Source organism: Sus scrofa, chromosome X (genome assembly GCF_054392235.1).
Source record: "Sus scrofa isolate SSC_HxYL_T2T_F1_AM1 chromosome X, Sscrofa_HxYL_maternal_Yorkshire_Landrace_v2.0, whole genome shotgun sequence".
Classification (NCBI taxonomy): domain Eukaryota; kingdom Metazoa; phylum Chordata; class Mammalia; order Artiodactyla; family Suidae; genus Sus; species Sus scrofa.
The window spans coordinates 37,399,082-37,425,548 of record NC_139401.1 but is presented as its reverse complement, the minus strand read 5'-3'; the positions used below and the strand labels follow the sequence as shown (position 1 = coordinate 37,425,548).

Below are 26,467 nucleotides of genomic sequence, written 5' to 3'. Positions count from 1 at the left end.
ATGGCATACAGCAGAGAGGAGGGTCAGAACACATGGGAACCACAGAAAAGTAGACATAAGGACAGAGGACACAGCAAACTGTTCTTTTCTAAATATACTAGACGATGTAACCCTTAAGGGCTCAAAGGAAAATCAATCTTGTGCCCTGCCATTCTAACAGATCACAGTACACTTGGAAACACAAAGGAGAAAAAAATACATCACGTGATGAAGAGCACTGAATCTGAGAGCCATTATTAGCTCAGAGTGAGGGCTACAAGAAGCTTTCACCGACGCCACTCTCTGTCAGCACAGCATCTTGGTGGGTGATAGTTTCCTTTTTTAAAAATTATTGTAAAATATCTGAAATATACAAGATAATCTCTATCATTTTTTTTTCTTGTCTTTTTAGGGCTGCACGCATGGCATATGGAAGCTCCCAGGCTAGGAGTCGAATCAGAGCTATAGCTGCCGGCCTACACCACAGCCACAGCCATGCAGGATCCGAGCCGCAGCTGTGACCTACACCACAGCTCACGGCAATGCCAGATCCTTAACCTACTGAGCGGTGTCAGGGATCGAACCCACACCCTCATGGATACTAGTTGGGTTTGTTACCACTGAGCCAAGATAGGAACTCCCCTATATTACTTTTAAATAAAGTATAAGGAATAATAGTAAATGAGCCTTAATGAACCCCTCATCCAATTCAACACCTAGAGCACTACCTGTGCCAGGGCATCTACTGTATATTCCTACCTTACCCCATCCCTGTCTCCCCATCACAGGAAAACACTAGCTTGAATCTGGAATTTACCTTTATAGTTTATCATCTACGTGTCATTCCTGCCATGGTATGGTTTAGTATTGTTTGGTTTTGATCTTTATAAAAATTATGCCCAACTAGGGTTCCCACGGTGGCTCCATGAGTTAAGAATCCAACAGCCATGGCTCAGATTGCTGTGGAGGTGTGGATTCGATCCCAGGCTGGGCACAGTGGGTTAAAGGATCCCATGTGGCCACAGCTCGGATTCAATCCCTGGCCCAGGAACTTCCATATACCACAGGGAGGCCATAAAAATTAAAAAATATATGTATGCCCAATTGCATTTAGCCTTTGGTAACTTAGTTTTTCATTCCATATTTTGTTTCGAATATGCATTCTACGCTCTGGCACATGACAGTGGTCAATTCATTTTGATTCTACTGTGACATATAATAAATATCAAAATTTTAATTTATCTCTTTTCCTATCAATGAACATTTATGTTATTCCAGTATCTTGGGATTATAAACCATGTTGGTAAAGACCCTCCTAAGGCAAGTTCCTGGTTCACATGCAGAGGAATTTCTCTAGGGGTTATGCCTAGAAATAAAATTGCTGAATCATGGAGTATACTGACAGGCAACTTTCTAAGTCAGTGTTTTATTTTCCAAAAGACTTTATCAAATCTGTACTCCCATCAACAAGGTATAGCAATTCCCACTGATCTGTACATACACCAATACTTGGTACTCTCAGATTTCATACTGTACCGTCATCTTTGTACACTAAAGACAGCACACTGGGAAGTTCCCTTTGCGGCTCAGCAGTAACAAGCCTGACTAAAATCCCTGAGGATGTGGGTTCAATCCCTGGCCTCACTCAGTTGGTTAAGGATCCAGCATTGCTGTGAACTGTGGTACAGGTCAAAGATGTGGCTTGGATCCCACAACGCTGTGGCTGTGGCATAGGCCGGTAGCTGCAGCTCTGATTTGACCCGTAGGCTGGGAACCTCCATATGCCGTGGGTGTAGCCCTAAAAATCGGGGGGAAAAGCAAAAAGCACACTGCTTGGCCATATAAGGGGCATAAAAGTGTCAGCAAGCGCCAAAGTTTTATCAGGACAGCTTAATTCAAGGTTATACAATGCCTTAACCCGAGCTCTCCTTAAGATGCAGAGCCTGAGACAAGTGTTTGCCTGCAAGTAATTTAACTGGGGAATTGACTTCAGAAAATAGAATTAGGGAATTTAGGAAAGGGAACCAAAAAAGAGAGAAAAATCAATATAGGAGTGAGGTTGTTTGTTTCTTTTTGCCACACCTGCGGCATGTGGACATTCTGGGCCAGGGACCAAACCTGCACCACAGTGGCGACCAGGCCACTGCAGTGCCCACGCCTTAACCTCCAGTACCACAAGCGAATTCCCAGGAGTGTATTTCTGAGTTGGCCATAACTGTGGGCAACTAGGGCCTTAATCTTACTTAGACCTCCTGAGAACCTGTTCAAAGCAAATAATTTTAAAATGCAGTTCTGGGAGTTCCCGTCATGGCGCAGTGGGTAACAAATCTGACTAGGAACCATGAGGTTGTGGGTTCGATTCCTGCCCTTGCTCAGTGGGTTAAAGATCTGGCGTTGCCGTGAGCTGTGGTGTAGGTCGCAGATGCGGCTGGGATCCTGCGTTGCTGTGGCTCTGGCGTAGGCTGGTGGCTAAAGCTCCAATTGGACCCCTAGCCTGGGAATCTCCATATGCCGTGGGAGCGGCCCTAGAAAAGGCAAAAAGACAAAAAAAAAAAAAAAAAAAAAAATGCAGTTCGGAATTATCTGGCCAAGGATGGGAGAAGGGAGTGTTCATCCCTGGCTCCCAACCCATATTAGTTAAGGATTGACTCTTGGGCCTCACATTCTGTAACACACATGTGAGTACCAGGCACTTCCAACAGGCCTCCATGTGAAAACATCAAAGAAGCCCTGGGATAGAAAGTGAAACATGCACTGTGAGGCCAAGGCAAGGTCCCATATGGTTACACCCACATGAAATGAGATCAGTGGCTTGACTAAAAGGTGGGCCGAAAGGATGTACAGCGCAGCACGAAATGTGCCCGATACGCATAGCGAGGAAGTGGCAGAGATGGAGCACAAACATGTGTGTCTATCACAGTTCAAATAGTAGGCATTTGGCAGATAGTGTGTAAACACGGTCTACTGCCTACCCCCGAGCCAGGGCTACCTCTCTTCTCTGCTAAGAGAACACTGTGTTCAGGAAACAGGCAAAGATCTCTGGCATGGAGCTGGCACAGTCGCTGCTTGGTGCCATCATGAGCCCAGATGCCTCCTTCTACTGTTCTGTTCTAATTACCTCCGTGCTGACGCACATCCAAGAGGTTGCTCCGCGGTCCAAGCGAGCTCTGGCCATCCCACCGCGTTCCAGGCTAGCAGCTGGAGGAAAAAGGAAGCATAAACGTGCCCTCCTCGGGAGTTCCCATCGTGGCTCGGCAGAAGCACATCTGACCAGTATCCATGAGGACGCAGGTTCGATCCCTGGGTTAAGGGTGCGGTGTTGCCGTGAGCTGTGGAGTATGTGAGTGGCTCCAGCTCCAATTCAACCGCTAGCCTGGGAACCTCCACATGCTGTGGCTGTGGTCCTAAAAAAGGGAGAAGACGGGAAAGGATGTCGGGTGGCAACTAGAGGTCTCTGCCCAAGGAGCCATGTGACGCGGGGCCAGGTTTTAATCTATATTTCAGTCTTTCCCTTTGTCAAACGGAAATAAACGTACTACCTGGCCAAGTTGTTATGAGGACTAAATGAGATCATGTGAACAGCCCAGTTGCTGATAGGCAGAAAATGATTAATCAACACTAGCTGGTCTTAATTCCCTTTGGTGAATCATCAGCATCAGGCCTGGCGCTGAGCAGTACAAGCTCGGATAACGGATCTTATCAGTGTCTCTGCATCTATCAGGCTTGAAGGTGCTGGATGCTGACTCACCCCCAAGGCGCTCCTGAGTCTTTAAAGCCAGAGTGGTGGCTTAGTAATTTACAATGAGAAATATAACTTTCAGGCAGACCAGACAGCCTGACCAGGTTATTCTCTCCCCGAAGGCAACGAACATGGAGAATCATAAGGGTGATTGCTGAGCAGGAAATCAGGAGAAACAGAACGTGTTGCACAATTCAAAGGGTGAAGGGCATTAGGCTCGGACAGACGACTGCGTCCATCTCCACAACGGAGCTTATCCAACCTGGCGGGCGGGTCGGATGATCGGGCTGCAAGTATCACAGGTAACTCACCTCTCTCCCTGGACGGTGCTGGGAGGTTTCACCGATTGTTGGTGAAACTCACCAGGAACGTGGAAAATGATGGAAAAACCTTGAGGGTAAACTCGACACACTTAGGGCATCAGCAACACACTGGATTAACTTTGGGAAAGTCATTTAGCAAGTTCCAGTCTTTTGATGACAGCCCCAGAGTAAATAGGGCAGCATGAAACCTGCTTGTATCTTTGTTTAGAAGATTTAATGGGTTTACGAGTTGAATCCACTTAGAAGTTTAAAAAATGGAATTATTTTAGTTGCTTCATATAGAGACATAAGAGAACATTAATAAAAATTTAAAACATAAAATGCTTTAAATTGAGCAAATATAAATATATATATATGTACATACATATACGTATGTATGTTCTCCTTTTTTGGGGGGGGGGGGCAGCATGCAGAAGTTCCCCAGGCCAAGGATCAGACCCATGCCGCCTAAATGAAGTCAGTCAGACAGTGAGACACCAACATCATATGCTGTCACTTACATGTGGAATCTAAAAAAAGGATATAGGAGTTCCCGTCGTGGCGCAGCAGAAATGAATCCAACGAGGAACCATGAGGTTGCGGGTTTGATCCCTGGCCTGGCTCAGTGGGTTAAGGATCCAGTGTTGCTGTGAGCTGTGGTGTAGGTCAAAGACTCGGCTTGGATCCCGCACTGCTGTGGCTCCGGTGTAGGCCGACAGCAACAGCTCTGATTAGACCCCTAGCCTGGGAACTTCCATATGCCTCAGATGTGGCCCTAAAAAGACAAAAAAATAAAATAAAATAAAAAATAAAAATAAAAAAGGATACAATGAACTTCTTTGCAGAACAGATACTGACTCACAGACTTTGAAAAGCTTATGGTTTCCAAATGAGACAGGTTGCGGGGTAGGGACAATGCACTGGGGGTTTGGGATGGAAATGCTATAAAATTGGGTTGTGATCATCGTCATAAAACTATAAATATAATAAAATTCTTTGAGTAATAAATAAAAAAAAAACCATGCCACAATAGTGACTCAAGTAGTTCCTGTCATGGCTCAGGGGAAATGAAACTGCCTAGTATCCATGGGGATGCAGGTTCAATCCCTAGCCTTGCTCAGTGGGTTAAGGATCCGGCTTTGCAGTGAGCTGTGGTGTGGGTCGCAGACACAGATGGGATTCTGCGTTGCTGTGGCTGTGGTGTAGGCCAGAGGCTATAGCTCTGATTCCACCCCTAGCCTGGGAACCTCCATATGCCACAGGCGCAGCCCTAAAAAGACAAAATGAACAAAAAAACAGCGACCCAAGCTGCGAGTGACAACACCAGATCCTTAACCCACTGAACCACCAGGGAACTCCCATCACATACCTTCTCTTGACATAGTTTTTCTCCAAATAGGGCACAATAAAAAAAAAGTAGGAAAGCAATGTGGTATAAAGGAAAGAGTGTTAAACTTTGGCATCGAAGTAGTTTTTGAGTCTTGGCTTCACCTTTTGTAAGTAATGTTATCTCAACCAGTTGTTTAATGTCTCTGAGCTTTTCTTTCCTCTGTGCTAGATCGAGAAAAATAGCCCCTATTCTTTAGCCCTCCCTACATCTACCCCTTTTGTCATATAACTTTGTAGAGCCCTCCCACTCCGACTCAGGGCATACCCGTATGGCTTGCTTTGACCAGCACAATCAGGTAGAAGTGATGATATGCCAGTTATAAGTCTAAGCCGCAAGAGGCCTGTATATTTCCATCTGTTCTTTTAAGGGATGGGGCAGGAGGTTCACCTGCAGCATGCAGAACTTCCTGGGCTGGGGACTGAACCTGAGCCACAGCTGTAACCAGAGCCACAGTAATGACAAGGACAGATCCTTAACCCACTGAGCCACCAGGGAACTCCTCTACCTTTTCTTTTTGCACTTCTACTGCTTCCTCGAAAACACAACTGGATAGCCCTCCAGAGGATCAGGAACATGTGAAACAGAGCCCAGGCACAACAGTTAATCCATTCAAAGTCAGTCTTGATCAGCCAATATCCACATAACCCCAAGATATGTGAACAACCCCAGCCAAGATCAGCAAAACAGTCTAACTGACCCCCAGCTGACCTAGACACAGGCCTTATACTACACCCTTATTGTCATATGCTATTGATATTCTGTGGTTGCTTGTTATGCAGCATTATGGCAGCAGATAACTGACACATACAAGAGTTAAATGAGATGCTATAGGTAGAGTGACCAGCACACACAAACAAATATATAGCTATTTTCTGATAGGTTTCTATTTTATAAAATACAATCACACTCTTGAAATTACGCCCAGGTCACTAGCATCCATTTCGGATGTTTCTAAACCATTTAGTCTCACATTTACAAATAGTCTCTTGTTTTACTCTGGCAAGGGAGTAATAACATGCAAAGAACGTGAATTTTATGAATTTAAGTCTCAAAGAGCAGGCAAACTGCTTTCCCACCTCCAAACATTTTGGAGAGGCGGATGCTGTTTGATGTAGCTCATGTAAAAATAAACATTTGATTATATTAGAATTTAAGGAGCTCCCCCTGTGGTGCAATGGGATTGGCGGCATCTCTGCAGCACCACGACACAGGTCTGAACCACAGCCTGGCACAGTGGGTTAAAGGAACCAGTTTTGCCACAACTGCAGCGTAGGTCACAACTGCACCTCGGATCCGATTCCCCCACCCAGGAACTCCATGTGCTGCAGGTTGGCCAAAAAAAAAAAAAAATTAATTTAAAACTAAATAAATACATGAGAATTTAAAATGAATGTGTTTTGAGAAATTTGCAATGCCCCTCAGGACTGTGCAATCTCTAGGATAGTTAATCTCTCCCCCCAAAATCACTTATGACAAGCAAGATACCCATCTCATAAAATCATCTTTGAGCGAGTGTAGGGGCAAAAGCTGCAACTGAGCTCTGTGATCAGAGAACAAACATAAACAGAGTTCCGTGGGCTGATGTATAGCCTCCGTATCCATTCACTCCCCTTTGCATGAGAGATTAAGAGACCTCAACGCAGCATTTTCTCCTATTTCCTCAGCCTTTGTCGTCTGAAGAGAAAAAGTAATTCAGCTTGGCGAAGCAAGAAATGCAACGCTCTTGGCCATCAGGATAGCCAATACCACGAATAAACTTCACAACAGTGTAGGGAATGAGCTAGACTCACCCAAGACCACATGCTCGAAATGTCAGAGATATGTGGGTCACAAAATATGGGCCCAGGACCAGCAGCAGCATCACTTGGGGGCTTGTTAGAAATGCAAATTCTTGGGCTCGCTCTCTCAAACCTACAGAGTCAGAATTTTTTTTTTTTTTTTCTTTTTAGGGCTGCACCTGCAGCATGTGGAGGTTTCCAGGCTAGGGGTCAAACTGGAGCTGCAGCTGCTGGCCTACGCCACAACCACGCTCGATCTGAGCTGCATCTGTGCCGGATCCTTAACCCACGGAGCAAGGCCAGGGATCGAACCTGCATCCTCACGGATGCTAGTCGGATTCATCACCGCTGAGCCACAACGGGACCTCCCCAGAGTCAGAAATTCTGACGCCAGGACCTAGCAATCTGTTTTGAACAAGCTCTCCAGGTGATTCCCATGCCTGCCGGAGCCTCAGAACTACCGATCTAGACAGACCCAGGCCACCTCAAGCATTATCTGTGGACCGGCAGCATTGGCATCAGCTGAAGTTTGTTACCACTGCAGAAGCTCAGGCCCCATCCAGACTTACAGACTTGGAATCGCAAGTCTAACAAGATCTTCAGGTGATTGGCATGCGCATTAAAGCTGGAGAAGCGCTGTGCCTATACTTGTCCAATGGTTCCTGTTATGGGCTGAACTGTGCCCCACTCCCAACTCATAGGCTTAGGTCCTAACTCCCAGTACCTCAGAATGTGGCTGTGTTTGGAGATGGGGCCTTTAAAGAGGTGACTAAAGAGTTTCTGCTGTGGCATGGGGTGTGTGTGTGGAAGGGGGTAAGTAACTGACTGCAGCTGCTGGCATTGCTGCGGAGGCTTGCGTTTGATCCCCGGCCCAGCCCAATGGGTTAAAGGATCGGGGGTTGCAGCAGGTGTGGTGTAGGTCACAGCTGCAGCTTGGATTCAATCCCCAGCCCGGGAACTTCCATATGCCACAGATGCGGCCATTAAAAAAAAAAAAAAAAAGAGGTGATTAAGGCAAAATGAAGTCTTACAGGTGGGTCCTGATCCAAATGACTCCTGTCCTTCTAAGAGGAGATGAGGCCGCAGACATGCACAGAGGAAAGACGTGAAAACAGTGAGAAGGCGGCCGTGTACAAGGCAAGGAGAGAGACTTCAGAAGATGCCAACCCTGCCTTGATCTTGAATATCTAGCTTCCAGAACTGTGAGAACATACACTGAAATCATCTAGTCTGTGGTCCTTGGTCATGGCAGCTCAAGCCAACTGAAACAGTTCCCAAAGTCAGGCGCACACTGGGGTTGTCTGGGGAGTTTTTAAAATCCTCTTGTCTGAGTCCCAAGCCCAGAGGCTTTGATTTAAGAAGTCTGGGGATCAGCCCATAAATCTGGATGTTATAAAGCTCCCTGGATGATTTTGAAAAGGCAACACAGTTTGAGAACCACCGAGAGTCTACTTCAGTCTTCTCACTGGCGAGAGAACTAAGGCACAGGGGCCCGCAAATGTTGAATTTCCATCTCTTGGTGCTTGTTTAGCTGAGCTCCCATCATTATGTCCTCAAGCCTGTTCCTTCTGTGAATATATCAAGACTCCTCCTGGGAAAGAGTCAAGAATCCAGGCTGGCAGCGAGACATGCGCTCTTCTTTTCATGTATCAACTTGCATTTTTGGTGCTAAGGATCCTCTTAAAACACTTTGGTAGTAAATCTTCCACAGTAAGGAATAGAGAAGGCTCCCGAAGAAAATCTGTCAACCTCAATTGTCAGTATCCACCGCCTCTCCTTAACCCTCCTGTTAAGTTGCTCTCCAGACGCCTGGGATCCAAATTAAAGACTAAGTTTGTGGAAACCAGCATTTCAGGGCATAGGTGCCAAGCCACTAATTAACTCCTAGTAAACCCTCTCCATTTGTCCCTGTGAAGTTATGAGGCTCCCAAGCCCATCAGTCTACTCACGGCACAACTATTTACTTAATGTTTATGCTTTGAGCAACCAGAGGCTCTACCCACACTTCACATAATGGAAACCATACAAGCTATATATATAAATTGTTTTCCATATAAAGAAATATAGGGAGTTCCCTTCGTGGCTCAGCGGTTAACGAACCCAAGCAGGATCCATGAGGATACGGGTTCAATCCCTGGCCTTGCTCAGTGGGTTAAGGATCTGGAGTTGTTGTGAGCTGTGGTGTAGGTCACGGACTCGGCTTGGATCCAGCGTGGCTGTGGCTGTGGTGTAGGCCGGCGGCTGCAGCTCCAATTCGACCCCTAGCCTGGGAACTTCCATGTGCTGCAGGTCCGGCCCTAAAAAAAAAGAAAGAAGAGAAAGAAAAATATGTGTTCTACTGCAGTCTGTAAAGGTTAACACGCTCTACCAAAGTGATTAGCTAGCACCCTGAAAAATACTATACTCTAAGGGGAAAATAACCCTGTTCTGAATGTGCTTTTGCTGCACCGATGAATGTTTAATGTTTTAGTTGAGCCAAACATTAATATAATCAGTGGTTAAAACAGGACCATCTCCATGACAGTCTACCGACTTGCGAGCTACCTCCTGAAAGTCATCTCCAACGCCCCCCTCCCTGGCCTCCTTCCCCCTGGAGCGGCTTAAAAGCCTCATCTTCACGTGCATGGCCTCCTCTGCTACTAAGTCCCAGCTCTAGCCGATGGGATACAAAGGAGATTCAGCTGGGGAACTTCGGGGACAGAGGTGTCTTCTAAGATAAAGCGGCACAAGGGAAACGATTCTATTCCTCGCTACCCTCCCCCCACCCCCATGACCTGCCTCTGAACATGGGCTAAGGATGTACTGTCTGGACCTTTAGAGCCATCCTGAAAGCATGAGCGAGAGTAAGGCAAGAACCCGGACATCGCTGGACCACCTCCAGGGATCACCTGCTGTCAGCATTCTCCAACTTGTTAAAGCCACTTTTGGTTGGCTTTTCTGTTACTTGCAGCAAGCAAAAAGTCACACTTGATATACATCGATATTTTCCATCTATGTCAAACCCTTATGTAGTTAGAGTACAGTGAAGTCTGAGAATCCACACTCTGACAATCACTGAATTAGAAGATTGTCTTCTAGGAATGAGGAAAAAGCATGTCCAGGTGGTGGTCAAGGAATGGTAAGCCCACTCTGAACTACCAAATTCATTGATTTATTCATCATTCAAAAGACCTCCGCCTAATTTAATAGGTTCCAAGGATACAAAGACAAGACATTACCCCCCCTTCCAAGAAATTTTACTGGCGAAACTGGTGCACAAACCAAGAATCGCAAGATGCAGGGAAGAGTCATGTTATCAGAAAGGTGGGAAACCTAACTCCGTTTGGGGGGCTCCCTGGCAAAAGCTTTGGGCAAAAAAAGATTATGGCAGCTTCCACCTAACTCTAAAAAGTTCTCCCTGTGAAATGATTACACCTCTGAGGTTTTATTAATTTTCCTCCAAGTACGGTGCTCTTTTTACAATCACAGATTATAAACCAAATGATGATTCAGGCAAGAGCAATTTATGATAGGTGACTCCATCAACCGCCAGAAGAGCTGCCCCCAAGCATCTTGCTCCCACAAAGCAAGAGAAAGACATGGCTTGGGGTGGGGGTGGGGGGTACCACTTTCCTCCCCTGTCAGCAGGGATGTTTGCCTAGAAGAGCTCTGTGCTGTGAATTAAGACCACCTGTTAACCCTGCAGCAAACCAAACAATATTGATGACAAAGCAAACAGCCGTCAACCAGAGCTACAAATGCACGCATTCTAGGAGGTTCTTTCCTCGGCTACTTTTAAGCAAAAAAGGACAGCAACAATTAGTACCTATTTAATAGTCACAGAAACACTTGCGCTTAACAGTGGCGGAAAGGGGGAAACACCCTCCTAGATTTTTCTAAGGGCAGGTATCGGAAGCATCCCCTTCCCCCCACCTCCCCCCCCCCAACGCACTAGTAGAGGAAAGGAAAACTAACATGTAGCTTTGCATTGTTAAATCCTTGGAAGAAACAGTCCTCATGGATTTCCTTGCAAGGGAAATAAAAGGTTTTGAAGCGTCTCTGAAGAAAATAGAGAAAATAAGATCAGCAGTAGCCTCCTAAGATTTTCCTGGAATTCAATACATTCCAAATAAAATATTCAACAGAGTCCTTCGGTGAATTGTTTCAACAGGATCGTGGTATTCACATTAATTGTGCCTCCGGAACATTTTGATTCAGTCAATGGTGCCGAGATTGACATGCAGCAACTGCAGTTACCTTACAGCTCTGGCGCGTCCTGGGCTGGGGAGGCTTGTTCCAAGATCCCAACTCAAGCTCCAGTAAAACATCTGCCACCTCGCCGAGAATGAGGAAACCGCCCTGGCCAGGGATTGCAGCTCAGCCTTCCAGCTTTCTGGCCACCCCTGCCCCCCGCCCTCGAAATGCGACCTCTGAGAGTCACCCAGGAAGAAAGTGGGGGAGGAGGGAAACACACGAAACAAATCGAACCTTCCGAGCCCCATAACCGCCGCATCCGGACGTTTGAAGCTATCCCGGGAAATTGAGAATATGGCCCCAGAGTTTGGCTTGTTTGGGGTCTGACCATAGATGTGATCCTGTCTGTTGCGTTTTTAAAATCTAACTTTCCGTCTCCGGTGGAGAGACCCGGAGGGTGGACGCAAAGGCAGACCGAGACGCAGACGGGGAGACCCCCCCTCCCCCCAAGTCACCCAAGCATCCAAAGACGAAAAACTTACCTGGCCCTCACCTAGACGGAGAGGCGGCTGGGCCAGCCACAGGACGGGGCAGGTATTCGCGGGTGAGTCGCCGAAGCTGGAGACGAACGCAGACCCCAGGCGGGAGGCGAAGTCCCGCTCCGAACCCGGGGAAGCCGAGTGTGACTCACGCGCTCGGCGCCCGCCTCTTGCGCCGCGCGCCCCTCGCGCCGCCCGCCCCCGGCAGGTACCGGGTCGGAGCGCTGGGGGGCGTCGCCAGCCGCCCCTAAACACAGCGCCCTCTGCCCGACGCCCCCAGGCGGCGGCGCCAGAGCCCACCCAGCCCGAGCCGCGCCACGCACAGCCCGCCCCGAGACAACCGCCCGCAGCTGCAGGACGCGCGCCTCCGTCGTGGGTCTCCCCTCTCCGCCGCGCGACCCCACCCCGCGGGACCCAATACCCCTGGCTGCCCATCGGAGCGCAACACACCTTCCATGTGCCATCTGGACCCCGCATCACCGAGGCCCCCGCTCCCCCCTCCCCCGGCGCTGCCAGCCGCCTCCCGGACACAGGACCGGCCCTGCCTGGCCCCCCGGCCCTGCCTGGCCCCCCTGCCCTTCCACCCTCGCCCTCCCCCTTGCGGTGGCGCCAGAACCCACCCAGCCCAGAAAGGAGTGCAGCTGGCGCCTCAAGATCCCAGGTGTATCCATTTACCTACGTAGGTCTCCGCTCACCTCTGATCCTTACCTTGCCCCCAGGGCTATGCATCCAACACCCTTTCCACCAGCCAGCTCCCACAGGCGGTGTCTCTGTCCGAGAACCGCCTCCTGCCCACCACGGCTAAGGCACAAAGGACGCCTCTCTGCTTGGGAGGCCCCTTCCTCGCAGAGGGGGCTACGAACCTCTTCCCTCTCAGATCCCCACAGAGGGTGGGGATGATGGGACCCTGGTGCCAAGGGGGCACCCTCCTAGTCTGACTCAGGGTGGGAGGAGCAGCTGAGGTCCTACCCAAGCTATGTTGGGGCAAACAAGGTCCATGGAGTGCCAGGACTTAGAGAAGAAGTAACATCCCCAGCAAACAGGCATCGGGAATTCTGCCTTGGGGCCTGGCATTTTTCTGGTAGCTGTAATCCTGTTCTGCTGTGGAGAGGGGGCTGAGGAGACCACAGTCCTGTCTCCATCATATCAAACCTGGGAAGAAGAACATGTAGCGTAGGAGTCTGTTAGTCTCGGCCAGTGCGAGGCGAGGGATTCCAGAGGTCAGGGAGAAATGGGGAAAGAGGGGTGCATTTTCCCATATTGAGGACAGCATCTCAGCCACCTTACTTCCTACACCTCGAGTCAAGAATGGAAGGTTGCTGCCCATTCAGAAATGTGGGCCATCTCCCTCCAACACACACCCCTTCTCATCACGCCATCACCTTTTTTACCATTATAAAGACTATGACATCCATTTTCAAGGTCCCAATAACCCAGCACACAGCCTGCCACTCAGTGGAAAACAAGTCTTTATTGAGGCGTTCCCATCGTGGCTCAGTGGTTAATGAATCCAACTAGGAACCATGAGGTTGCAGGTTCGATCCTTGCCCTTGCTCAGTGGGTTAAGGATCCAGCGTTGCCGTGAGCTGTAGTGTAGGTTGCAGACGAGGCTCGAATCCCCCATTGCTGTGGCTGTGGTGTAGGCCGGCAGCTACAGCTCTGGTTAGACCCCTAGCCTGGGAACCTCCATATGCCGCGGGAGTAGCCCTAGAAAAGGCAAAAAAAGACAAAAAAACAAAAAAAAAAGTCTTTATTGAAAGCTCAAAGCTCTAACATCCAGGACCTTCCTACTCCGGCCTTCCACTGATACCTCTATACTTTCCATCTTTTCCCATCTATTTCCCTTTACTTTTTTTCTTTATATATAGCTACTTTCTTGAATAATAACATCCCTCAGCTTCTCTGTCATTTTAAGCTTTTTTTTATAAGGTGCTGTTTCTTTTCCAACATACTTTTCTTCTTCCCATGTCTCCCCTACTCTGCTCTGCATTCTCCCTTGCTTTCATATTTTCAGGTTTCATCTCAATGAATTGCTTTTTTTTTTTTTTTTTTGGTCTTTTTAGAGCCACATCCGCAGCATATGGAAGTTCCCAAGCTAGGGGTCTAATAGGAGCTATAGCTGCCGGCCTACACCACAGCCACAACAATGGGGGATCCGAGCCTCGTCTGCAACCTACACTACAGCTCATGGCAACACCGGATCCTTAACCCACTGATTGAAGCCAGGGATTGAACCTGCATCAAACCTGCATGGATACTAGTCGGATTCATTTCCGCTGCACCACAACAGAACTCCCTGCTGTTTTGTTTTAAGCTATTAGGTATTTGGATCGAAATTCTTACCTATCATAAATCCTATATTCCCCTAGAATGTGTCTGTGTGTGTGTGTGTGTGTGTGTCTAAGACAATGTGTCTTTTCCTGCAATGTGATCAACCATGACTATTACTAGAATCATACCTTCATCCATTCATTCAACTCACATGTACTGTGCACCCACCATGTACTAGACATTGTGTTGGGTCATGGGTTTATAGAGATGAATAAGGCAAAGTTACTACCATCAAGAATGCCATCCTGGAGTTCCCACTGTGGCACAGCAGGATTGGCAGCATCTCTGGAGTGCTGAGACACAGGTTCAATCCCTGGCCCAGCACAGTAGGGTAAGGATCTGGAGTTGCCACCGTTGTGGCATAGGTTGCAACTGCGGCTCAGATCTGATCCCTAATCAGTAACTCCATCTGCTATGGGGCTGCCAAAAAAGAAAACATTTTAAAAAAGGAATGCTAGGAGTTCCCATCGTGGCTCAGTGGTTAACGAATCCGACTAGGAACCATGAAGTTGCGGGTTCAATCCCTGGACTTGCTCAGTGGGTTAAGGATCTGGCATTGCCATGAGCTGTGGTGTAGGTCACAGACACTGCTCAGATCCCGCGTTGCTGTGGCTCTGGCGTAGGCCGGCGGCTACAGCTCCGATTCGACCCCTAGCCTGGGAACCTCCATGTGCCGTGGGTGCGGCCCTAGAAAAGGCAAAAAGACAAAAAAAAAAAAAAAAAAAAAAAAAAAAAAAAAGGAATGCTATCCACCAAGGGCTGGGGGAAGGGGAGGAGCAGACAATAAACAAAGCTGTGAGAGGGATGTGTATAAGGTGCTGTGGGAATGAGAAGGGCTCACAACCCTTCGTGTTAGAGATGAGATGGGCATGAACCATTTCCCCAGGAGATAACAATTGAATTGAGCCTTGAAGAAAGATCAGAGAGTTTTCCTGGAAAATAATAATGGGAGAAATACATAGAAGATAATTATTTACTTTGGATTCTTAATTTGTATCTTTTTTTCTTGTGATGGTGTCATTCCTTTGGCAGATGGTATCCAAGACAGCTCCAGAGTTGAGAGTGTTCTCCTTCCAATAGCTCCATGGATTTGCTCTGCTTGGGTCATGTGTTTATTCCTGAACCAATCGCCATGGGCCAGGTAGGTAGTGTATTCTGATTGGCTATCTTGGGTCATGTGCCCATCTCCCTTGGTCTTTCTGTTTTGCAAGGGAATGTGAATGATTGATAACCTTACCTGATGAGGAAGGTACAATTCCTCAAAAAAAAAAAGATGCTAGGAAAACATATGGACAAAATAACATGTCCCCTACACATATACAAACATTTCCCTGAAAAGTACTTCATTTTGCAAAATAACACACTAAAATTAACAAGGCTTCTAGGGGGAAAAAATAGAGTTAGGGGCTGATCACTCAAAACTTATATAACTTTATTAGCAGAGCATTAGCAAAAGGAAAAATGAATATCTCAGGCAATACGTTGGACAGCTCAGACACACAGCTTGGTATGGCCAGAGGCTGCCACAGGAGATATTAAAAATGCAAGAAACAAATAGAGAGGAAATTCTGACTTGAAAGAGCTGAGACAATGCACACAGAAGTAGAGCTTCAAGACATGAGGCTACCATTAGAGTAAGCACAGGAGGAAGTGCAGTCTAGCTGGAGCAAGAACCATGCCAGGCTTCCTTGGGGAGGAAGCCCTCGGTGCAGACTCACTTTCCATCTTCTTACACTAAAGCTAAAAAGGCTTCTGACTGTGCAGCAGCCAAGTTAAGTCCTTCTTCCTCTAATGCTGAAGGTTATAATTACACCAGCATAACTTCTGCATTATAATGACATTGTTCCCCTATTTGCAATTGCACATAAACTAATTCTTATACGAAATGTGTTCTACCAAAAGAGATAGTGTACATTTGTTACCTATCAAATATTTATCAAGCAACTGTGATCTAATCCAGTCTGACGCTTTTATTTTTTTCTTTCTTTCTTTCTTTGGCCTTGCCCATGGCCTGCAGAAGTTCCTAGGCCAGGTATCGAACCTGCACCACAGCAGTGACCTGAGCCACTACAGTGGCAACACTGGATCCTTAACCTGCTACATTACAGGAGAAGTCCCCAGGTTTCTATCTCTGGTCTGGATATTTCCTCTGAATCCCAGACATTTATCCAGCAACCTGCTTAATATCCTCACTCGGATGGCTAATAGGAATCTGGAACTTACCGTGTACAAAATCCAACCCCCCCCTTTTTTTTTTTTGGCTTTTTAGGGCTGCATTTGCAGCATATGGAGGTTTCCAGCCTAGGGGTCTAATCAGAGCTGTAGCCGCCAGTCTACATCACAGCCACAGCAACATGAGATACAAGCCACATCTGTGACCTACACCACAGCTCATGGCAACACCAGATCCTTAACCCACTGAGCGAGGCCAGAGATCAAACCCACAACCTCAAGGTTCCTAGTTGGATTCATTTCTGCTGCATCACAACAGGAACTCCCCAGATCCAACTCTTTATCTATCCACCAGATCTTCCTCATCTTGTTGAACGGCAAATCCATCCATCTTGACCCTTGAGCTAAAAATGTTTTACTTCTCTCTTTCTCACACTCCACATACAATCCATTAGCAAAAACTACCTATTCTACATTCAAGACAATATCCAGAATCCAACCACTTCTTACAACCTGTGCTGTCACCATACTTGTCTAACCACCATCATCACTGCTGTGTTATTACCAACAGCCCAACTGGTCTCCTTACTACTGTCCTTTGCCTCCTATAGTCTATCCTCTCACAGTGGCTAGAAGGATCCTTTAAAAATATAATACCATTTTGCTAATATATACCCTTGATCATATATATAAGGGTTTCAATCCCTTGTATATACTGTCGATATGACTTGTTGTTGATGTTGGCCTTGATCACCTGGCTGAGGACGTGTTTGGCAGGTTTCTCCACTGTAAAGTTACTGGTTTTAGACTCACGGACATGGGAAACAGACTGTGTGGTTGCCAAGGGGGAAGGGGAGGGAGTGGGATGGACTGGGAATTTGGGGTTAGTAGACAGATGCTAACCATGACATCTAGAATGGATAAGCAATGAGCTCTTGCTGTACAGCACAGGGAACTGTATCCAATCAGTTATGATAGAACATGATAGAAGATAATAGAAGAAAAATAATGTATGTATATGTATGACTGAGTCACTTTACTGTACAACAGAAATTGATAGAACATTGTAAATCAACTATACTTTAATGTTTTAAATACAAGTTAAAAAATAGGAGTTCCCATTGTGGCACAGCAGAAACGAATCTGACTAGGAACCATGAGATTGTGGGTTTGATTCCTGGCCTTGCTCAGAGGGTTGAGGATCTGGCATTGCCGTGAGCTGTGGTGTAGGTCACAGATGCAGCTCGGATCTGACGTGGCTGTGGCTGTGGCTGTGGCGTAGGCTGGCAGCTACAGTTCCTATCTGACCTCTAGTTTGGGAACCTCCATGTACCATGAGTGCAGCTCTAAAAAAAAAAATTTTAAAAATAAAGTTGCTGGCTTTTTCCCTTTTTATACTGTATTCTTTGGAAGAAAATCGCAACTCACACTTCTAAGGGGTGGGAAGTTATGTTCACCCACTTGAATGTGAGGCATCTGCATAAATTATCTGCAGTTTTTCTGAACGTGAAATGTATCTGATCTCCATAATTTATTGATAATTTAATCATTTATTTATTGAAAAAAATACAATTCCAACTTAAGAATAAAACTAACCAAGGAGGTGAAAGACTTATAGGCTGAGGACTATAAAACACTGATAAAAGACATTATAGATGATGCAAGGAAATAGAAAGCTACCCCATATACTTGGTTGGGAAGAATTAATACTGTTAAAATGACCATATTACCCAAACAATCAACAGAGTCAATGTGATCTCTACTAAGTTATGCACAACATTTTTCACAGAACTAGGACAAATAGTCGTAAAAATATATAAGGAACCATAAAAGACCCAAAATTGCCAAAGCAATCCTGAGGAAAAAGAACAAAGCAGGGAGCATAACCCTCCCAGACCTCAAACAATACCTCAAAGCTACAGTTATCAAAACAACATAGTATTGGCACAAAAACAGGCATATGGATCGATGGAACAGAATAGAGAGCCAGAAATAAACCCACACACCTATGGTCAATTAATCTTCCGCAAAGGAGGCTGGAATGTAAAATGGGAAAAAAGTCTCTTTTGCAAGTGGTGCTGGGAAAATTGGACAACAGCATGTAAACCTATGAAATTAGAACACACCCCACACACTGTACACAAAAATAAACTCAAAATGGCTTAAAGACTTAAAGGGATGAGGTCTTTTACCACAGCGCTCTTCCCCATTGTCCCAGGACACTTCTCTGTTCCAGCTCCTTGTGGCTGATACAATGGATGTCTTTGCTGTCCTCAAACTAGAGTCGAAGGACATGTTCTTGCTTTGACACCGATCACGGCTCTCCCACTGGATTCCTCTCTGAGTCTTGGCTGGGTTGTTAACTCAGACTATCATCTTACCCCTCCTGGGAGACCTACCTCCAAAACACAAGGGAATGGGTTCCTCTAACTTCACCCAGTGCCCATTAACAGCAGAGAAACCCCTACAAATCAGAAGAATCATAAAATTCATACAACAAGATTCATATGCATCCGTCAAGAGTGGATAGTTCTGGGAGTTTCTGTTGTGGCTCAGCGATAATGAACCCGACTAGGATCTATGAGGACACGGGTTTGATCCCCGGCCTCACTCAGTGGGTTAAGGATCCGGCATTGCCATGAGCTGTGGTGGAGGTTGCACATGCGGCTCGGATCTGGCATTGCTGTGACTGTGGTGTAGGCTGGCAGCTGTAGCTCTGATTCGACCCCTAGCCTGGGAACCTCCATGTGCTGCGGATGCAGCCCTAAAAAGCAAACAACGACAACCAAACCAAAGCAAACCAAACTCTCCTTAGCTGATTCCTTATTCTCCGATGCGGAACTCTCTTCATTCATCCAATTCATTTGGCGATTTTTTATTGAGTACATACATTCTGTGAGTCTGCACGGTGCAAGGTAATGCAAAGGTGAGTAGAAGAGCCGCAGTCCTTGCCCTTGCAGAGGTTTGTTTGCTTTTTTTCCTGGTAGATGAATATGTACTGATGCATGTTAAAGAATTCATGACATGTTATACATAATCACATTTGCATAACCTATTTGCATTTTAACAAGAATGCTAACCCCAAGTGTGACCCTTGTTATGTCTGGCCCTGATGGGATAAAGAGCACTTTTTTTTTTTGTCTTCTGTCTTTTTAGGGCTGCACCCGCAGCATATGGAGGTTCCCAGGCTAAGGGTCAAATCAGAGCTACCATTGCAGGCCTACACCACAGCCACAGCAACACGGGATTCAAGCCCCGTCTGTGACCTAGACCACAGCTCATGGCAACACCGGATCCTTAACCCACTGAGCAAGGCCAGGGATTAAACCGGCGTCCTCATGGATACTAGTCAGGTTGGGTAACCACTGAGCCACGAGGGGAGCTCCAAGAACACTTTTTGAGCAGGAATGCTTTTCTGCTGTGTATACATCACCGCCCCCCTCCGCCCCCCGCAACTTGTCCTGGATAGGAAATTCCTAGAATGAAACCTCTTTACTCACCGTGGAGGGATGCTTGCGAAACCCCGTCTGGATGGTGAAGGTCAGGTGATGAATCCCAGAAGGTGATTTTGTGGGTACGGAGCACTCTTCCGTGAAAAGAGGCACAAGTATCTTTAAGTACCTACCGGGGGCTGGGTCCAGAAAGAATGTCGATTTGGGGCCGAGATTGCCTGGGTTTGAGTCCACACTCCACCATTTATTAGCCATGTCACCTCTCTGGCCTCTGTTTCCTCATCTGTAGAAATGGAGATAAACAGAGTAGTTCTTCACAGAATTATTGTGACGTTTAAATAAGATAATCTACATCCGCACTTCGCCCAGTGCCTGCCACCTTCTCGACACGGAATGACTGCTTAGCTGTTATTATCTTGTCCCATAAGCACAGCTGGGTAGAGGAAGGACACGAAATAAATTGAAGAAATTATTCTTGTCTCTAAAAATCTAATAATCCATTTCAGGAGAGAAGGCATATATTAACCAACAAGAGAGAAATCACAAGATGATGGTATTAGTTAAGGTCCTTTTATGTGCAAGCAACAGAAATTAACTTTGTCTTACTTAAGAAAGAAGATTGAGCTTTAAAGCAAATTCCTTGAATGATTCAAGGGTGTTTCATAGCCTCAAAAACAAGTTCAGCTTCTAAAACCTTGACACAGACAAGAAGCAAGCCATCTCTTGAAGTTCAACAAGCGAGAGCAGGCTATGGACTGAGTCTCCTGAGTTCGGCCAGTAAGGGGACCTCAGCTCGCACACCTGTCAACCTCTGAGTTCCTGTGGCCCAAGTTTCAAATTGCCAGGTGGAAAAAACCCTGGGTGGCCCAGCTTGAGTCAGTTTTCTCCATTAGCACGGGTGCCTATCAGACCTGGCAAACTTCCGGGGGACATGTCCTATATAATTGCAAGTGTCCTCCCGGAAGTTAATAGAAAACTCCTGAAATACCTGGCCTGCTGTTATCTCTCTCTGCCCTCATCTCCTACAGGGCTCCAGACACTCTGACCTTGTTTATCTTCAAAAAAACCAAAGGCATGGGGCCTCAGGAACTTTCTCCTTGCTATTCCCTTTGCAAGGCCTGTTCTTCTCTCACAGAGCCCCATGAGTCATTTCCTTATCTCTGTCACGTGTTTAGCCAAATGTTATCTGCTCAACAAAGCCTTCCCTGACAAAGTTGTTAAAAATGGCAACATGTGGAGCTCCCGCTGTGGCTGAGCAGAAACGAACCCAACTAGTATCCACCTAGGAGGCAGGTTCAATCCCTGGCCTTGCGTGGTGAGTTAAGGAGCTGGCGTTGCCGTGAACTGTGGTATAGGTCCCAGACTCAGCTCAGATTTGGCATTGTTGTGGCTGTGGGTAGGCCAGCAGGTGCAGCTCCATTTCAACCCCTAGCCTGGGAACTTCCACCTGTTGTGGGTGCAGCCCTAAAAAGACAAAAAAAAAAAAAAAAAAAAAAAAAAAAGAAAGAAAAGAAATGGCAACATGTGACATTCCCTGGTGGCCTAGTAGGTTAAGGATCATTGCTGTGGCACAGGTTCAATCCCTGGCCCGGGAAATTCTGCATGTTGCAGGAATGCCCCCTGACCCCCGCAAAGACACCATGGTCCCCCAGACATTCTAATCCACATTTCTAATTCCTCTGTCTCTGCTCTATTTCTCTCACAAGTATGTATAACCTGTAGTACCAGTTAGCTATCTCTGCACAACAAAATGCTGCAAACTTGGAGTTCCTGTCATGGCTCCATGGCAACAAATTTGACTAGTATCCATGAGGACGCAGGTTCGAACCGAGGCCTCGCTCAGTGGGTTAAGGATCTGGCATCGCCAGGAGCTGTGGTGTAGGTCACAGACACGGCTCAGATGTGGCATTGCTGTGGCTGTGGCATAGGCTGGCGGCTACAGCTCCGATTGGACCCCTAGCCTGGGAATCTCCATATGCCGCAAGCGCGGTCCTAAAAAGACAAAAAAAAAAAAAAAAAAAAAAAAAAACCTCAAAACCTGCAGACTTAGCAGCTTAAAACAACCTCCATTTTATTTACTTCGGAGATGTGGGCTGGCTGTGCAGTTCTTCTGGCCTGGACTGACTCAGCTGACCTCTCCTGGGTTTCCTCAGGCATGGGTGGTCCGTCCGCAGGCCAGCTGATGGTTGCATCATCCAGAATGGCCGCAGTCACGTTTCTAGTGGTCTGCGGGCTGAGGGAATCCTCTTCTCTCCTGTGTAGCTTTCTCATCTTCCAGCAGCCTTCCTTAGGCTCAGTCACATAGTGGTTTGAAGGTTCCAAGAGCAGGAAAGGAGTAAGCCCCAGTGGGCTAAGTTTTCAAACCGTGCTTGTGTTTGTGATTTCGTTGTCCTATTGGCCAAAGTAAGTCACCTGACCCCAGCCTAGAATTAAGGGGTTGAGAAATAGATTCCAATTCTTGGTAAGAAGAGCTGCAAAGTCATACTGCAAAATAATGCGATAAAATGATGTACATACAAGGATGGGAAGAATTCTAGCAGTTCTTGCAATCTGCCACATCTTCTAACATATCATGTAATTTACTTATTATTTTGCTTACGGTGAAAAATGATGTTCCAGTCATTCATGAATCCTTGCTACAAGAATAACACTGGGTGGGGAGAGATTTACGCGGAACAATTAGTTTCGATTTCTTTGCCCACACTGAAGAAGGTGTGTCTATTTATAGGAGATTTCCTTCTAGTTGGGCCAGACACATTTGTGTTGTAACTTCTGTAGTCTTTTCACTGTTTTAATAGCACGATGTAGTAACCACCCTAGCAATTGCACAGACAAAATCAACGTCCCACATGAACAATTAAATGACTTCAAATCAACCTAATGGCCTCCCTTGGAGAGAGGATTATCATGCAATGTATATTTGCTCTCACTGATGTTATATATGCAAATGAGATTTTAATTCTGATATACTTTTGCATGGACATCTTTTCAATTCAGTGCACATCTACTTGTAGTATATCATTAAGGTCGAATCAGTCTTATTTTCTGGTGTGCTTATGTGTGCGGTTAATGTTGATATAGACAATGGGGCTTAATTTTCAGCATATCAGGTGTCCTATTCTGCTCACCACTTCCTCACCTCCAATGCCATCATTACTATGGAGAACTTTATCTTAAAACGGAGAAATGATGTCTTGCCCTCCTACATCTTTTATTCTTTTTTCTTCTCCAGCCTTCTTTCACTCTCCTACTTTCCCCAATGTTATCCTACATATATATTTTTTTGTTAAGATTATCATAAGGGCACAATGCTGTCATTACTCTTTATCAACTCACTTGACCTCCACAAGAAGGAAGGAGGGGAGGGAGGAAGGATTCATTGAACACTTGCTCAATGTCAGGCATTAAAACCTTAGGCTAACAGTAATCAAAAGTGTGGTACTGGTACAAAAACACATACATTGGTACAAAAACAGAATAGAGAGTGTAGAAATAAATGCAGACACCTACAGTCAACTAATCTGAGACAAAAGAGGCAAGAATAAATGGGAAATAAAATGGGAAAAAGACTGTCTCTTCAACAAGTGGTGCTGGGAAAATTGGACAGCTGCATTGTAAATCAATGAAATTAGAACACACCTTCATACCATGCACAAAAATAAACTCAAAATGGCTTAAAGACTTACACATAAGATATAACACCTTAAAACTCCTAGAAGAGAACATAGTCAATAGATTCTCTGACGTCAATAGTACAAATGTTTTCTTAGGTCAGTCTCTCAAGGCAAGAGAAATAAAAACAAAAATAAACAGATGGGACCTAATCAAACTTATAAGCTTTTGCACAGCAAAGGAAACCTTTTTTTTTTTTTTTTTTTTAATGAAAAGATAACCCACGGGATGGGAGAAAATCTTTGCAAATGATGCCACCAACAAGGGCTTAATCTCAAAAATATACAAACAACTCATACAACTCAACAACAAAAAACAACTCAATTGAAAAATGGGCTAAAGACCTACATAGACATTTCTCCAAAGATGACATACAGATGGCCAATAAGCACATGAAAAGATGTTCAAATTGCTAATTATTAGAGAAATACACATCAAAACTACAATGATGTACCACTCACATCAGTCAGAATGGTCATCATTAATAAGTCTATGAATAACAAATGCTGAAGAGGGTGTGGAGAAAAGAGAATTCTCTGACACTGTCAGCGGGGATGAATATTGGTAAAAACACTATGAAAAACAGTATGTAAGTTCTTCAAAAAACTAAAAATAGAATTACTATATGATCGAGCAACCCCACTCCTGGGATATATTTGGACAAAACTATAATTCAAAAAGACACATGCACCCCAGTGTTCACAGTATCACTATTCACAATAGCAAGACATAAATGACCATTGAGAGATGAATGGATTAAGAAGATGTGGTACATACACACAATGGAATACTACTCAGCCATAAAAAAGGTGAAACAATGCCATTCACAGGAACATGGATGGAGCTAGAGATGATCACACCAAGTGAAGTCAAAAAGAGAAAGACATATGTGATATCACTTATATGAGGAATCTAAAATATGGCAAAAAATGAACCTATCTACAAAACAAAAACAGAGTCACAGACATAGAGAATAGACTTGTGGTTGTCAAGTGGAGGGGGAGTAAGAGGGATGGACTGGGAGTTTGGGGTTAGTAGATGCAAATTATTAAATTTAGAAAGGATAAACAACAGGGTCCTATTGTATAGCATGGGGAACCATATCTAATCTCCTGGGATAGACCATGATGGAAAATAATGTATAAATATGTATGACTGAGTCTTTTTGCTGTACAGCAGAAATAGGTACAACTATACTTTAATTTTAAAAAATAATAAAAATTTAAAAATAAGAAAAAGGAATCCTCCTACACGACTGGTGGGAATATAAACTTGTGCAGTCACTATGGAGAATATGCTCCTTAAACAACTAAATATAGAATATGCTCCTTAAACAACTAAATATAGAATTATCATATGATCCAGCAATCCCACTCCCGGGCATATATCGAAAGAAAACCATAATTTGAAAAGATACACGCACCCCAGTGTTCACTGCTGCACTATTTACAATAGCCAAGACGTGGAAGCAACCTAAGTGCCCATCAACAGATGAATAAGAAAGATTACACACACACACACACAATGGAATATTACTCAACCATAAAAACAATGAAATACTGTCATTTGCAACAACATGGACCTAGAGATTATCATACTAAGTGAAGTAAGACAAAGTCAAATATCATATAATATCACATATGTGGAATTTTTTTTAAATGATAGAAATAAACTTATATACCAAACAGAAATAGACCCACAGACATAGAAAACAAAGTTATGGTTACCAAAGGGGAAGGAGGGGGAGGGATAAATTAGGAGTTTTTATACACACTATATAAAATAGACAACCAATAAGGACCTACTACCATAGCACAGGGAACTATATGCGATATTTTATAACCTGTAAGAGAGTCTGAAAAAAGTATATATACACATATACATGTGTGTGTGTATGTATCCTGAATCACTTTGCTGTATACCTGAAACTAATACAACATTGTAAATCAACTATACTTCAATTAAAAAAAGGGAGTTCCTGTTGTGGCACAGCGGAAACAAATCCGACTAGTATCCATGAGGATGCGAGTTTGATCCCTGGCCTCGCTCATTGGGTTGGGGATCCGGTGTTACCCTGAGCTGTGGTGTAGGTAGGTCGCAGACATGGCTTGGATCTGGCATTGCTGTGGCTGTGGTGTAAGCTGGCAACTGTAGCTCTGATTTGACCCCTAGCCTGGGAACTTCCACATGCCGCAGGTGCAGCCCTGAAAAGCAAAACAACCAAAAAAACCCCTAGGCTAGTCCTGTAGGACAGATATTATCCCCATCTTACAGCTAAGAAAACAAAGCAAAGAGTTTAAATAATTTACCAAAGGTCATAAAGCTACTAAGGGGCAGATCTGGCATTGAACCTCGGGCTGTGGGACCAAAAGTTTTCTCAAACCCTGGCAAGGCTGGACTGAAGCAGAACTTTTCGAGGATGTTATTAATAGTCTGTCCCTGGCGGATACTGACATTTCTGATTAAAATGTTTGAGCACGTTTTTGATAAATATTGATTAGATTTAGAAGCCTGTCTGGGAAGTTAAATGTATACTCACAATACATTTTTTTTTTTTTTGTCTTTTTTTGTCTTTTCTAGGGCTGCACCCGCAGCCTATGGAGGTTCCCAGGCTAGGGGTCCAATAGGAGCTGTACCCGCCAGCCTACACCACCGCCACAGCAATGCCGGAGCCGAGCCGCATCTGTGACCTATGTTGGGGACATGGCTCGGATCGTCAGTGTCGAAAAATGAGACACATGAACACGAGGAGACCTCAACAAGGCTCTTTTCTTCCGCAGAAGGGCACGGGCGCTCCAAAAGCGCGCGCAAAGAAGCAAAGACCCTCCCTATTTATCCCTGAAGCAGGTGATGTACCTCTGCCCTTCCCATGGGTCAGGTCTTGGCGCACATTCTCAGTTGGCTCATTTGGAGCAAACTGTTACTGGGAGAAGAGGGGAA

General features: G+C 45.4%; 2 protein-coding genes and 1 long non-coding RNA gene across 38 annotated transcripts in view; 1 reads left to right on the top strand and 2 right to left on the bottom strand.

Moving 5' to 3' along the window:
• The window catches only part of SYTL5 (synaptotagmin like 5), a 304,058-nt gene extending 292,013 nt beyond the window's left edge, over nucleotides 1–12,045 (bottom strand). For 27 of the 36 annotated variants that reach the window (XM_085007654.1, XM_085007642.1, XM_085007629.1 and 24 more), the window contains exon 1: nucleotides 11,904–12,045. The gene's annotated coding sequence lies outside the window, so the exon portion shown is untranslated. Of the gene's footprint in view, nucleotides 1–11,424; nucleotides 11,679–11,903 lie in introns of those variants that run through there. The other 9 variants (XM_085007643.1, XM_085007667.1, XM_085007648.1 and 6 more) reach the window with 5 other exon arrangements.
• The window catches only part of LOC146394545 (uncharacterized), a 35,555-nt gene continuing 12,169 nt past the window's right edge, over nucleotides 3,082–26,467 (top strand). The window contains exons 1-3 of the long non-coding RNA XR_014835272.1: nucleotides 3,082–3,270; nucleotides 3,841–4,020; nucleotides 15,264–15,372. This is a non-coding gene — a long non-coding RNA (uncharacterized LOC146394545). The remainder of the gene's footprint in view (nucleotides 3,271–3,840; nucleotides 4,021–15,263; nucleotides 15,373–26,467) is intronic.
• On the bottom strand, nucleotides 11,915–17,547 carry LOC146394546 (uncharacterized). The gene is made up of 3 exons (XM_085007685.1): nucleotides 16,635–17,547; nucleotides 14,080–14,760; nucleotides 11,915–13,345 (listed from the first exon to the last, which is right to left on the bottom strand). The coding sequence occupies exon 3, from the start codon at nucleotides 12,362–12,364 to the stop codon at nucleotides 11,915–11,917; it is 450 nt and encodes a 149-aa protein (XP_084863811.1). The 5' UTR covers nucleotides 12,365–13,345; nucleotides 14,080–14,760; nucleotides 16,635–17,547.

What these genes read in the sequence shown, in the direction of transcription:
- LOC146394546 (XM_085007685.1), bottom strand. Translation starts at nt 12,364, where the DNA reads ATGGCACATGGAAGGTGTGTTGCGCTCCGATGGGCAGCCAGGGGTATT.